The sequence below is a fragment of the Pleurodeles waltl genome, chromosome 11, assembly GCF_031143425.1.
Source record: "Pleurodeles waltl isolate 20211129_DDA chromosome 11, aPleWal1.hap1.20221129, whole genome shotgun sequence".
Lineage (NCBI taxonomy): Eukaryota > Metazoa > Chordata > Amphibia > Caudata > Salamandridae > Pleurodeles > Pleurodeles waltl.
The window spans coordinates 2547343-2560891 of record NC_090450.1 but is presented as its reverse complement, the minus strand read 5'-3'; the positions used below and the strand labels follow the sequence as shown (position 1 = coordinate 2560891).

The window sequence follows — 13549 nt, the reverse complement described above, 5'->3', positions numbered from 1 at the left end:
GCACAATGATGTGGACCTGGCAAAATTGCTGAATTCAGAATACATAACTTTTATTTGTAGAACTTGCTATATTGCTCAGCTCCCCAAGGCAGTCAAATGAGTGCAGTTATACACAGGATATTGACATGAGGGAATTCTCATCCGAGGAAGGTGAAAGAAAATCGTACCAAGTTTAAGACTTGAAGTACGCAGAGCACAGAAGGGAGGTGGTATGGACAGAGATAGTGATGGCATCTGTGAGCTACGCAAGAAGAATAAACAGTGTTTGTCTTCTTGATTTGGGGTATAAAAGGTATTTTTCATATAGTTATCAGGGTCTCGGGATGCAGACAGCAAGTCTTATGTGTGCATAGCTGGCATTCTGTGGTCTGGTGGCACTGCCAAATAAACACCGTTTGTGGGAGATTATTTACCTGAACCTTGGGGTTTTAAGATGCAGAAGGGGATGGCTTCTACACGATCTGTTTAAGCATTTAAAATTGGGTGGTTGGGAGCGGTATAGAGTGAGTGGGGGTGCAAAGTCCTACAGGTGTGGTTTGCAGTTGTACATACTGAGTGCTTATCACAAGCTAACCAGTCAAGCTATACATCAATGGGAGAAATGCAATCAAATCCCTCTAGTGTTGTTGACCAGCCTGGCTGCAGAGTGAAGGACTGCACAAAGGTCGACGTAGCTAAGGAAGGCATTTAAACAGAGCTCTGCCAGGCTCATTCCGACATCTCTTCAGAATGTCAACCTCTCACTTAGTCAAGTTAAGGGATGACTTTAGGTAGGATGTTGACACACTGACACCAGCTTCAGTGGATATCTAGCATCTTTTAAGATGTGCTTGGATCGTGCTTTAAATATTTATTTAGAACCTAGAAGGAGGTCCACCAACCTGCTGTACAAAGAGTTTTCTCACTGTATTGTCAAAGATTTTTTTTCACTTATCTTTATTTATGTATTCTATGGAGGTCATGCACAAACAAAGAGTGTCGGAGAGCCAGCTGAAAACAGGTTAGTCAGTTTAATGATGGAATCAAAGCGGTTCCCCCACCTCTATGTGGAGGAGAACTCTGGGGCTGGCAGTGGGTAATCTTGAAACTTTTGGCAAGCAGCTTGGGATTGGCTGTGGGAAATATGACAACTTTCTACAAGCGCCTTGGGATTAGCAGTGGGAAATATGACAAGTTTTAACAAGACCCATGGGATTGGCAGTGGGAAATCTGACACCTTTTGACAAGTGCCTTGGGACTGTTAATCAAATATCTGACATCATTTGACAATTCAACAATGACCTGGGGAATAGTAGTTGTTACAATGTGAACAATTCAAGGACCTCATCTTGGTTAAGGATAATGGCATCCATGTCCAGCCCAGTGCTTTAGTCACCTGGGCTGACTGGGAGCTCTTCCCACAAGGAGGAACACTGTGCACAATTTCTCCTCATCGGAGTAACTCATTATTGTCCTGATGAGACCCCAGTACTCTTTGTTAGGGTCGAAACGTTGTCGACAGTCTAGTTAGACAGACCTCCTTTGTTGTGTTGTGACTGATAAATCACTGTGTTTACACATGTACTCCATAATCCAATAGGAGGCTGCCTTTTTTAATTACACTAAGGGGTTACAGTAACGCAAGCGATCCTTTTATTGCTTTCTGTTGTGGTGTCTCTTGTCCATCTGGGGCACACTTCCTTACTACTTCTCTTCACAGTCTGATTACATCAAGGACACTTTATGTCATGATAATGTTTCTTTCGTTCTAATACACTTGTGTTGTCACATATGCTTGGGGAATGGCTTTAGTGGACCACCTTGAGATGATGGATGATTTTCGTCTTTATTCATAAACCGTATAGTGATTAAGTCAGTAGCAAGATATTTTTCTGCTACAATATATAAAATCAATTGACAGGGAGTTTTACGCAAACATGTGTTATGTGATAGGTGAAAGCCAAGCACGATGGGAATGGAAAGGATGTGATTAATGCATGTTTTTCAATCCGAAAGACAGAGTTTGATGAACACCAGGATCGGAACAGCGAGGGACATGTTAGCAACTAGTTGACTCAAAAAGATCATTTATTTCACTGTAGTAAAACCCTTCAGTAGACCTTGCAAGATTTGTGTGGTAAAGTTTCTCTAGCCTTCAGCATTCGGTAGCTTCTCGTTTGAAAGGCAGAGTGAATTTTGGTGTTCTGATATGGGGCATTCTTTAGGTACTGTCCACTAGGTTCTGCTGTGTTATGTCATGTTATGTTCATTTTATTCTGTAGGAGTTGTGTAATGAGGCTTTTTGGCACCATTGCAAGTGACTGAACCAACTAAAAAGGTATAACACCTTGGAAATTCATTTAGTTTCTACAGAAGGAAGCTGGGGCCAAGGTATATGGAAAAAGTACTAATTTAGAGTAGACTTTAAGTATCTTTCAACACTTTCCTGATTCTGTTAAAAATGTGTATTCAATGAAATCTTGCTCCATTCCCTTACAGATGCAACTGAAAAGACTCTGTTGCCAAAGGTTTTATGTCCCAGACCTTGCCACCTGGTATTGAAAGCAGTCTTCAACGAGGTTGATGCCAGTTGAACGTGGAGACCCAGATTGTCTACATCTGCCTTATGGACGATGGTCATGCTTTGAGTAGAATTATCTGCTTGACAAGGAGCCAATAAGTGTTTCTGAACCTGAGTGAGTTCTCTACCGGAGCTGTGCAAACAGTTCCCTAGCTGAAGTGGCACTTTTCACATCTACTGTTCAGTTGTGAGAAAAGGTTCAGCTCTTGACCAGAGATGCTTGCAGAAGTCTTGTGATAAGAAAGATTCTCTAATGCCATCACGCTTTTATTGGTTGTCACCCATGCTAAGTTGATTGAAGATGTTGCTCCTGGCAATTTTTGGCTCAGGCTCTACTCTTCCGGGTCTGACAACATGTAACTTACCTTTACTGATTTAAATCAAATAACATTAACAGAAATCTGCAAAGGGTCTCCTCGATTCGGAAGGGACCTGGTTAACGTGTCAGGAGCCACTGCTCTAGTGGCATCTTGGTATGTGCTAGAGATTAATACTGAGAAGAAATAGTTTGATTGGAGGATTAAACTGATTCCACTCAGGCAGATATTGTCTTTTGTCAATAATGTTGCTTCAACCTCTTGTCTTCTTATAGTAGTTGTGGGCTGTAACTTGTCTACTCTGCAGTTTGTTTGGTAAATGTATTTTAGCCATGTCTCCCGATGGTAAAGCATCAAGAGTGTAATTGGTGAATGAGATTTGTGTCTTGAAATGTGGGAGTTGGGCTCTACTGAATCTGGAAATAGATCAATAGCAAAAGTAAGATGGATCTCATGTTTTTATAAAGATCCTTCCAACATAGCCAAAGCGGTCTGTGTTGACTTGTTTTTGAGGGTGAGAATAATAAAGATATTTCTGACTGACAATAAAGTTGAGGCTTCAGAGGACGGTTATGGAGGGATGCTCTGTCTATAGATTATTTTCAGTAGCAAGGTTTGGACTTCCTGTTCTGCTCTGATCACCCATGATAGCAGCTTTGGAGTGCATCTCACATGAACGTGACATCACAGGAAGTGACTTCACACAGCTTTTGACATGGACAGCATCACAGAATTTGTACACAAATGTTGAAAAATGCTTTACATTTATAAAAAAACCTTCAAAATCTCTTTCAATCCAACCAAATACAGGCGTCAAAGTTATGTGGCATAGACGAGGCAATGTAGTGGACATAAACCCATGTACACATGTATTTGGTCATATAAATGCTTATACAGACATTTGTTTAGTGTCATATGAGCTTTCATGAATGCACTAGTGTGATGCCACAATGATTGATTGCAGTTGTACAACATACCTAAGGATTTACAAGTAATGCTGTGCATATGCCGAGACATACTACATGGGTAGAGCCCTACAGTCAGACATTCAAATATGCATATGGTGTCATATAAGTAAATTTTCTTCTAACATCTGGGTCTGTGTAACTGGAAGTACATGTGTGTGTGCAGTGTAGTATAATGGTACTCATTTTAATTTAATAGACATGCAAATACATAAATTACACATGTGTATGCAGTCTGACAGATATATATACATACACAGATATGTTTGCTATCATATGAGTGCATGAGCATATATCAGAGTGTGCTCTTTTATATATATGTAAATATATATATATATATATATATATATATATATATATATATTTATATATAAATATATATATACATATATATATCTATTATATATATGTACCTACACAGATATGTTTGCTATCGTATGAGTGCATGAGCATATATCAAAGTGTTCTGTTATTTATATAAATATATATATATATATATATATATATATAGACAGATATGTTTGCTATCATGCAAGTGCACAAGCATATATCAGAGTGTGCTGTTTTATATATATATATATATATATATAAATATATATATATATATATATATATATATATATATATATATATATATATATATATATATATATACACACACACATACACAGTTATGCTTGCTATCATACGAGTGCACAAGCATATATCAGAGTGTGTTGTTATTATATATATATATAAATATATATATATATGTGTGTATATATATATATATATATATATATATATATATATATATATATATATATATCAAAAGTCAAAATCCTGCAATTCTTCCTGAAACTGCCATGCGAAGCTGGTGCACCGTTAAGGGCGCAGGACCCATAAATATTTTTCAAAAAAGAATTACATTTATTAACCGGCACTCCAAACAGCTACGATGTTTATTTAAGGCTTATATCATCTTTCTCAAAGTTGACTTGCACTGGCAACGCGTTTCGACCATAACGGTCTTCTTCATTGGCCCAAGTCATTACAGAGCCCCCCTCCCAGGAAACATATATCCTTAACCAACATAGACATAGAATAAATCCTAAATACATCCTATAAGTAAATTTAAATGACCCCCAAATATGTATATGTAAATTTACACATTTTAAACACACACAGAAATAATTTCATTTTAACTTTGGCCATTTATATCCAAAAAGGAGAAATGTATTATCATTAAAAAAAGGAGAAATTAATACTTCCTAATCTCAAAACAGCATGCTCAGTAGTATTATTATTCCACCAAACAAATAATCCACATCATAATGGCATATGATCCCAGGAGTACTGGCCAGTGCTAAAAGGCAAATCAATTTAACAGATCCCAAATGGATCAATCATAATTGACACTACTATCCATACAATGTCAAACTTACCCAAGTTGCACAAAAAGTTCCTCATCCTGGTTTAAACCCCATGGGTGCTTACTGTTTGATCGAATTATGTACTCTGATTCCATCTTTCTGAGCCTCCGCTCCCTATGATCCCCCCCCCCGGTGTTGGTGGTACCCTGTCCATCCGAAAGAATGACATTACCTCAACTTTACCTCCATGTACTAGATTACAATGGCGGGTCACCGGATAAGTTTTATCATTTTTTTTTATGGCCCGCCAGTGTTCCAAAATCCGTTTTTTCATTGGAACAATCGTACTGCCCACATACCGTAATCCACATGGACATATGATTACATAAATGGCAAAACAATTTAGGAATGTTTTGATTTTTACTTCCTTTCCAGTCGGTAGGCGATATCCTTTACAATTGACACTATTTCTGAAGGCATTACACTTGGCACATTTATAAAAACCTTTTTGCTTGCCGAGGAAGGTCTCCCTGCTTTTTAGTTGATAACTGTGTACTAGCACATCCTGTAAAGAACTACTCTTTCTATATGTAGTTTTTGGCTTGTGCCAATGAAGAAGACCGTTATGGTCGAAACGTGTTGCCAGTGCAAGTCAACTTTGAGAAAGATGATATAGGCCTTAAATAAACATTGTAGCTGTTGGGAGTGCCTGTTAATAATTGTAATTCTTTTTTGAAAAAAAAAAAATATATATATATATATATATATATATATATATATATATATATATATATATACATATATACACATACTCAGATATTTTTGCTATCATACGAGTGCATGAGCATATACCAGAGTGTGCTGTTGCCTGCACACCTGCCGATTGTGCAGCGATCACACAGCAGGAGCTGTTCCACACTGTTGGGCCTGGACCTCAACTCTGGAATTAAATCCAGGGTTCTGCGTTCAAGTGTTATTGCTTTCCTTACAAGATTTGATTTGGATTTGTAAAGATGCTGTTGCCACAGGTCAGTGGCATTGAATCACCAATTGAGACATGCCCTTGGGCTTCTTTCTGAAAGGTGTTAAGATGCTTTCATGGCACACATATACTTGAGTCAGAATGAAAACAAGGGATGCACTTCCATGGGGTACCACAACATATTTAGGAACTAGACAGACCTATGAAAAGTGAAAACAGCCATACTTTTACCTGGTTTGCCACAGCCGGTTCTGCTCTATAGCATATGAGTCGCACAAACAGAGCTCTAAGTCTGCACTAGCACCAGGGCAGTCCAGACTTAGACATCCTCGGATATCAGCACTACTGACGGCGCCCTATGTGTTAAATGTAGAGGAGAATCGACACTTGTGAAAACAGAGGATGATGAACCGTGCAAAAAGCACAAAAGACAGTTCCCTACAAGAGTGAACATTGGCCTGGCATGGAGGTCCTCACCTGTAAGCATGCCTTCGTTCAACACACAGCTGCCGCTGACCAGGATAGCGTCGCAAGAGAGGAAGAAATTCTTTCCAGTTAGGACAACAACATCTCCAGGGACCAGGAGCTGGGATTCCACTTGATTACAACCTACGGAAAAGTTATACATTTGCATAAATATGATCTCTCTTTGTAATCTATGAGACAATGCCTAGTGTTTCTATTAGCTGGTGAGTCGTTTTTAATTATTCATCTGCAAATATAATTTATATCTGCTGAGAATACCATGAGCACAGTCTGGTAGTGAATGCTGTTATTCGTTCAATACGCAAGAAGGTCTACAGGAGAGATTCCTGTGTTAAATTATTCAAGAATGCAGACGTGGTTGATAAAGCTACAAGCTAGCATGTAGTAGGATCCCTTGGACATGACTCCATCCTGTAAACAGCACAAAATCCCCTCTGATGGTGTCTTCTCATCGGTTGCAGAGATGTTTGGCCACAAAAGGGCAGAGGCGGATGGTACTTGTTTTTGTTAATGGCTTCCACCATGTGTATGGTTGTATCTGATCAGGAGAAAGATACTCAAGGAAACTGGAGATGCTGAATCTATCCTAGTAAACGACTTTCATTACAAAACAATTCCTGGCGTTTTTTCTGAAGGTCCCATCGATCCCTGGTCTAACACTCAATCCCATCTCCTCACCGTCAATTCTGCTTTTTCTCTACCTCATCCTAAACCGATTGCAGCCGCTCCTCTGTTGTTCATCCACTTTGTCTTTTTCCTCTGTCCTTATCATCTACCCTTGGCTATCCACCAAATGTTGTCCTTCCTATGTCTTTGTACCCTAATGATACCTTAATAATTCCAACGTACCCTACTACCTCGACCTATAACCTAGGGCCTTCCACACTCGCCTACATCTGTGCACCCCAACCTTGAACCTCAACCCCAATCTATGCCCTACCACCCTTACCACTACCGGTCACATGTACACGTACCCTGCATGTACCCTAATACCATCCATCGGCCCACATACATTCAATATCTAGGTTCCCAACAACAACAACAACAGGCTAAAATGTCATTGAAATAAAACAAAGTGAGAACGACACTTTAGATTTTAGATTTCTTCTGGAAGAAGCCACATCAATGTGCTTCATCATACAAGGCAACAGCAAGGAAGACCTGGCGACTACGAGTCAGTGGCATTTTGTTGTTTTGGGACGTCACTAAAAGGTTGTTACTCTTTCCTTTTTGTTTCTTTCAGTCTGTGTGCTTGGATTAATGGTGCGGACTTTAGAAGGATATTTCCAGGTATCATTTCATTATTTCATACACTACAGAGAGTCTGGGAGGATTCAGATCATACGTGATCTTCGGGCAGTGTTCAGTTCTGTCACTGATTCATGAAATAGCTGGCTCGTAGGGGTGATGGCCACTACATACTATCACATCTTTCCTACACACAGAATGAGTAGAACCGGTTGGTTAATTCGGCCCCTCTGCTCAGAATTCAGTTTTGAGAGCAAATCAAGCCCCCAACATGCCGGGCTTTAAGCATGTAAGGGGTGCAGATGGGCACCCGTGAAAATGTATTGTCACTATGTGCATGGGGCAGTGTCAAAGAATGACACAAGACTTTCCGCATACTAGCACCATAACAACAAGAATTGGTAGCTACAAGGAGTCCCACTAACATGTGCCACATGTTGAGATCAATCTGGATTCTAGCTAGCTCAAGGTGTCCCACTGACATGTGCCACATATTGAGATCAATCTAGGTTCTAGCCAGCTCAAGGGGTCCCACTGACATGTGCCACATGTTGAGATCAATCTGGATTCTAGCCAGCTCAAGGGATCCCGCTGACGTGTGTCACATGTTGAGATCAATCTGGATTCTAGCCAGCTGAAGGAGTCCCACTTCCATGTGCCACATGTTGAGATCAATCTGGATTCTAGCCACCTCAAGGTGTCCCACTGACATGTGCCACATGTTGAGATCCATCTAGGTTCTAGCCAGCTCAAGGTGTCCCACTGAGGTGTGCCACATCTGGATTCTAGCCAGCTCAAGGTGTCCCACTAAGGTGTGCCACATGTTGAGATCAATCTGGATTCTAGCCAGCTGTGCTTTCGTGCTGGGATGTGAGCCACACTTACAAGGTTTACCGCATATTTTCAGTCCGAGAATGCAATGAGATGTGTTTTTGTGTGGTGGGACTGACTTCAAGCGTGAGACTTGGCACGTGGACTATTGGCAGCGATGAACCTCCTAGCAATGGCACCCCGCTAAATATGCAGTCCTCCAAAGATGCATAAAGCATCCACCCACAAGCTGGAGGCATCGGGCTTCTGGTGCTTTAGAAAGCAGCGCTAGAAGCTAATCGGGTGTAATTAAAATCTTCACAGGTTCCGCAAAGTGCTGTGCGGTTGACATGGTCGATACCCCTCCTGTCTGAATATTTAATAAAGGAGTCGGTGATCGACACCCCATCTGGGTCCATGATTTAGTTTGTTCAAAACATTTAAACAATGATTTCTCACTTTCTTAATTCACCAACAGTCAGTGAGAGTGCGGGGTACAGAGATGTGAGAGAGGGGGGGGTGTGAGTGAGTGATATTCTTAGCTCCTTCTACCTTCAGTGCAGTTGACACACTTCCAGCGGGAAAACACGTCATCCCCCAAAATACTTTACCTTTCAATTTAATTTGTGAGTCATAGCAAACACTGCCAAAAAATAAGATCTTTTGTAAATACGTAACACGGTCCTTGTCTATTTTGGGGGGCACATGAATGAACATCGACAAACACTGACATAAAAAACAGAAGGAAGGCGGCCTGTTCCTCTCCTACCCACCTGCCTCCCAGCTCTCCCCTCCTCCGCGCACCGGCAGCTTTCCTGCATCTATCACGGCCCTCCACACTCCTCCTTTATATGTCACCTTGCTTCTGATCAACTAGCCCCCCCCTCGCATGTGTCCTAGCTCCCCCCCCCCCCCCCCCCTTCACGGCAACAGGTCCTTGGAGGTGGATTGAAGTATTTCCTCCCACTGAAGCTCGTGTGAGTCCAGCCCAACATGAGGCGCGTTTCACACCTTTCCCTGCTTTAGATTCCAGGGTGCCTGCGCCCTCCTGCGGCAGCGCCGGGACGTGCATGCACCTCCCACTCACAGCACTGGTGATGGGCCGGGCCACGGGAATTGTGCGATTGTGCGGCTGCGGCATGTTCTCATCATTAGAGATCTGCTGCGTTTGCCACATAATTCATCATCTGCAGGATTCGCAGATTTTACCCCAAAAAATGTTTTTAGCTCAAACAGTTCTAAGTTTAGTAAAACCCTGTTACACGCGCTGCTGCGCGGTGGAAGGCCCTCTGCAAAGGGTAACTGGTCAACTCTCCCTTGTTATTTCTACATTTATATGTTAAACTGGTAGCACCAATGCCCAGACAGTGTTAACAAATGCAACAAGCATTTGCAATGCAACGGGGCTCGCGTTTGTTCTCGTTGGAGCTATAAACGTTGTAAAGTCCTAACTGGACTTTTCTTGCCGCATAAATTAATAATCAAAAGTAAAACAGTTTTACAAATGCCAGACGATGGTCAAGCGTAAAGGGGACACTGAAAATGAAACAAAAGTTCACTTGCAGTGAAACTTATCGGCAAAAGTGAAAAAATCCATGTGACCAGCAAAAGTGCAATTATGCATCTAACAGGATCGATATCATACAAAGCGCTGGACTACTGCCCAGCGATATCGCGCTGCGCAGCAAAGGAAAAGATAAAGCAGTCCAGACACCAGCTGAAAACATGGAGCCTCGTATGTTTTCAGTAGTTTACCAGTGCGCGCGCGGAGGGCTTAACACTGCAAAAGGTGTGACGTATGCATGCCTTTCAAAAATGGAATCAATCGACTTTTGAAAGGCAAGCCCACGAACTAATGAAAGTGGCGGGAGTGGCATTGCCGTGGTTAGAAGCCCAAAGAGATATTACAACATGGTCCTGAGAGCACGTGCGTGCGCTCAACCCTACAAATAATAAAATAACGAAGTAATAGTATCACAAAATGTGGCACAATATGCCGCATAATTTGCCTTTTCTTGCTGCATAATTTATTCAACCCTGCTGCATAATTTGGCCCTCCTCTGCCTCATAATTGCAGCGAGCCGGTTTATAAGGTAATATTTAAAAATACTCATCATTCTTTTTAGTTATCTTGCTGGATTGATAACATCCAATAGGATTATTAAAATATTAAACTAGAAAGAAATATGGACTCTTCAATATCCAATTACCCTGAACTGAACATGTAGAGTTACTGCACCAGGAACCGATCCTTTAAGGACCCGCATGTCGGTTGTTTAGGCAGGAGCGGCTCCTCCATTAGGACGGAGAAGCGTCACCCCCCTCCCCTGCCAGCAGCAACAGCTGCAAACCTTTACAAGGAAAGGATAATAAACAGTGTTTCTTTTAAAGGGGCAGGCCACGGGGTGATGAGGAGGGAGAGGGAATGCTCAGCACTCTCCCTCAGAGTGCATGTGTGTTTGCCTGGCCGTCTCGGCGGCTAAACACTCATGCACAGCAGGCTCTCTCTGAGAGAGCGTGCACAGGCTCCCAGCCTGCCTGGGAGCACCCTGGCTGGGTGCTTCCCGCCAATCCTGATGCTGCTCTGAGCAGCGTCAGGATTGGCCACAGGGCAGCTGGGAGTGTGTGCCTGGAGCAGCGGAGGTGCGGTGCGCGGAAGAGGAGGTAAGTGTTTGTTTATTTTGGTATTTTTTTCAGTCAATTTAATTTTTATACCCACCGGACCCCCCTCTGTTCCCCCGCCACATTTGCCACCCCGCCCTTTTCGCGCAGTGAGAGCCGCAGCTGTGTTTAGGCCAGGAAACATCTATTCATGGAGCGCACTACATGTCATAATGCTTGATAAGTTGATTTAAAAGCACCTGAGAGTAAAGGGATTTAAAGGCCATGAGTGTGCCCCAGTTCTTTACACGTCCCAGCATGTTGTCAAACACTCCTTCTCACAGATGAAAGTACATAGCCGAAGGGAACTCACCGCCATCTCTCCGGAGTACAGACACTTTGACATTATTGTGCGCTTCAACCAGTTTGGCCAGTTTGACGGCTTGCTGAAAATTGAAAATCAAACAAAATATATAATTAACCCAGGGAAATGTGTGAAGTCAAATCCGTGGCCATTGAGCAATGGCTCCAGCCGTATTCTGCCAACATAGCGTTAGAATTATGTCATTTAATACGTCCAAAGTATGGGCCGGATTTAGAGTTTGTTGGACGGTTACTCCATCACAAACGTGACGGATATTCTGTCCGCCTTATAACAATTTCCCTAGGATTTAACGGAATTGTAAAAAGGCAAGCGGGATATCTGCCACGTTTGGGACGAAGTAACCCCATCCGCAAAACTCTAAATCAGGCCCCGAATCATAATGGTGAAAACTCCGAGAGATGTGCTAAACATGGTCGCAAAACACTAGCAGGGATTTGTGACAAGTATTTTTGCGACTAGCGTGTTTTTTGGCAAACTGACCTATGTACGAAAAAGCCAGTTTGGAAAATATTGAATCATAGTGGGGCAGAGTTTGACCTACATTATAAATGTTTATAAGGTAGGTCACAAATTTCGACCTGCTACATTTGATTTCCATCACATGGATGGTGTGCCCGCTGGGGTCAGCAGACCACCATGTTCGTGACTGCTTTTAAATAAAACAATCATTTGTTTTTTAAGTGTAGTGTTATTGGAAAACGGGATGCATTAAAAAAAAAAACATTTAAAAACATTTTTAAGACTAAGACTGCCTTCTGTTTGAAAGTTTTTTTTCAACATTCACATAAATGGAGACCCCGCTACCCTTAATGAAATGGTTACTACGACTGTTGTGTAGTTGGGAAAATATTAATGTTTTGTGACTGCCTTCTGGTCGCAAAACATAAATACATCCCACTCCAAATGGCTGTTTAGAAGGGATGCCCTAAACATGCCCCTCCCTTTATTGTCCAGGAGGAATTGGGATTGCTCTATATTGCAGATAGGCTGGCTTTAGCCCCCATGGTCACATGGTTTCAAGTCTGGGCTATTCCAGAGTTGGAACTGGATCCAGTGATCATCAGGAGTTGCCTGGGCCTTGATAAAGGTTGTTGCATCGCTTGGCTGCACCATATTAAGGATTCGCTGCAGAAGTTTGGCTGTTCTGGGTACTTTGAGCAGCCGGAACTAATGAAAAAGGAATATGTTTCATGGATGAAAAAGCAATTTTGGGACAGGACCAAATCTGTGCGGGAGGAGGAGTCACAGAAGTTATGTCCAGGTATATCTTATTTTGGGAATTGTCTCTGAGATGGAGCCTTATCTCGGGATAGTGAGATCTCCCCATCAGCGCTTTTTATTAATGAGGTTTGAATTAGACCTTTTCACAAGGCTTTCAGTGGATCCACAGTTAGGCCATAAATGCGTTACTCAGCCCCATGTTCCTGCGGCGACCAGGACATTATGCACTTCCTGTTTAGTCAGCATTGTATTGCAGATGGCACTATATATTACCTCTGTTGTGAGGGTAAGCTGTTTTACAGTCCAAGCCCACTTTAATTCACTTACAGATGTTGCAAACATCTCTGATTTGTTTTAGCGTTGTCGGTTTTTGGCAGGTGCCCTACCTTTGAGTAACAACAGACAGCAAACCCAAAGTGTGTTTCTGCTCAACGTTAGAGCTTTCCATTCTGGGTTTTTAAAGTTATTTAATGTTTTAATAGTTATCTGATTTTTGTGCTAGATATTTATTGGGGGCATTATTATATTTTTAATTTGTGTGAATTGGATTCGTTTTATCTTGTTTTTATGTTTGCAATGTATATTTTAACTGCTATATTTTCTCAAGTCATGTTGATGTGAT

At 41.7% G+C, this 13549-nt stretch overlaps 1 protein-coding gene across 1 annotated transcript in view; it reads right to left on the bottom strand.

Moving 5' to 3' along the window:
- LOC138265202 (probable cation-transporting ATPase 13A4) overlaps positions 1–13549 on the bottom strand; it is a 146176-nt gene that overhangs the window by 82387 nt on the left and 50240 nt on the right. The window contains exons 8-9 of the mRNA XM_069212746.1: positions 11695–11767; positions 6654–6785 (exon numbers count right to left, since the gene is read on the bottom strand). Coding sequence (XP_069068847.1) covers positions 6654–6785; positions 11695–11767 — 205 coding nt within the window. The remainder of the gene's footprint in view (positions 1–6653; positions 6786–11694; positions 11768–13549) is intronic.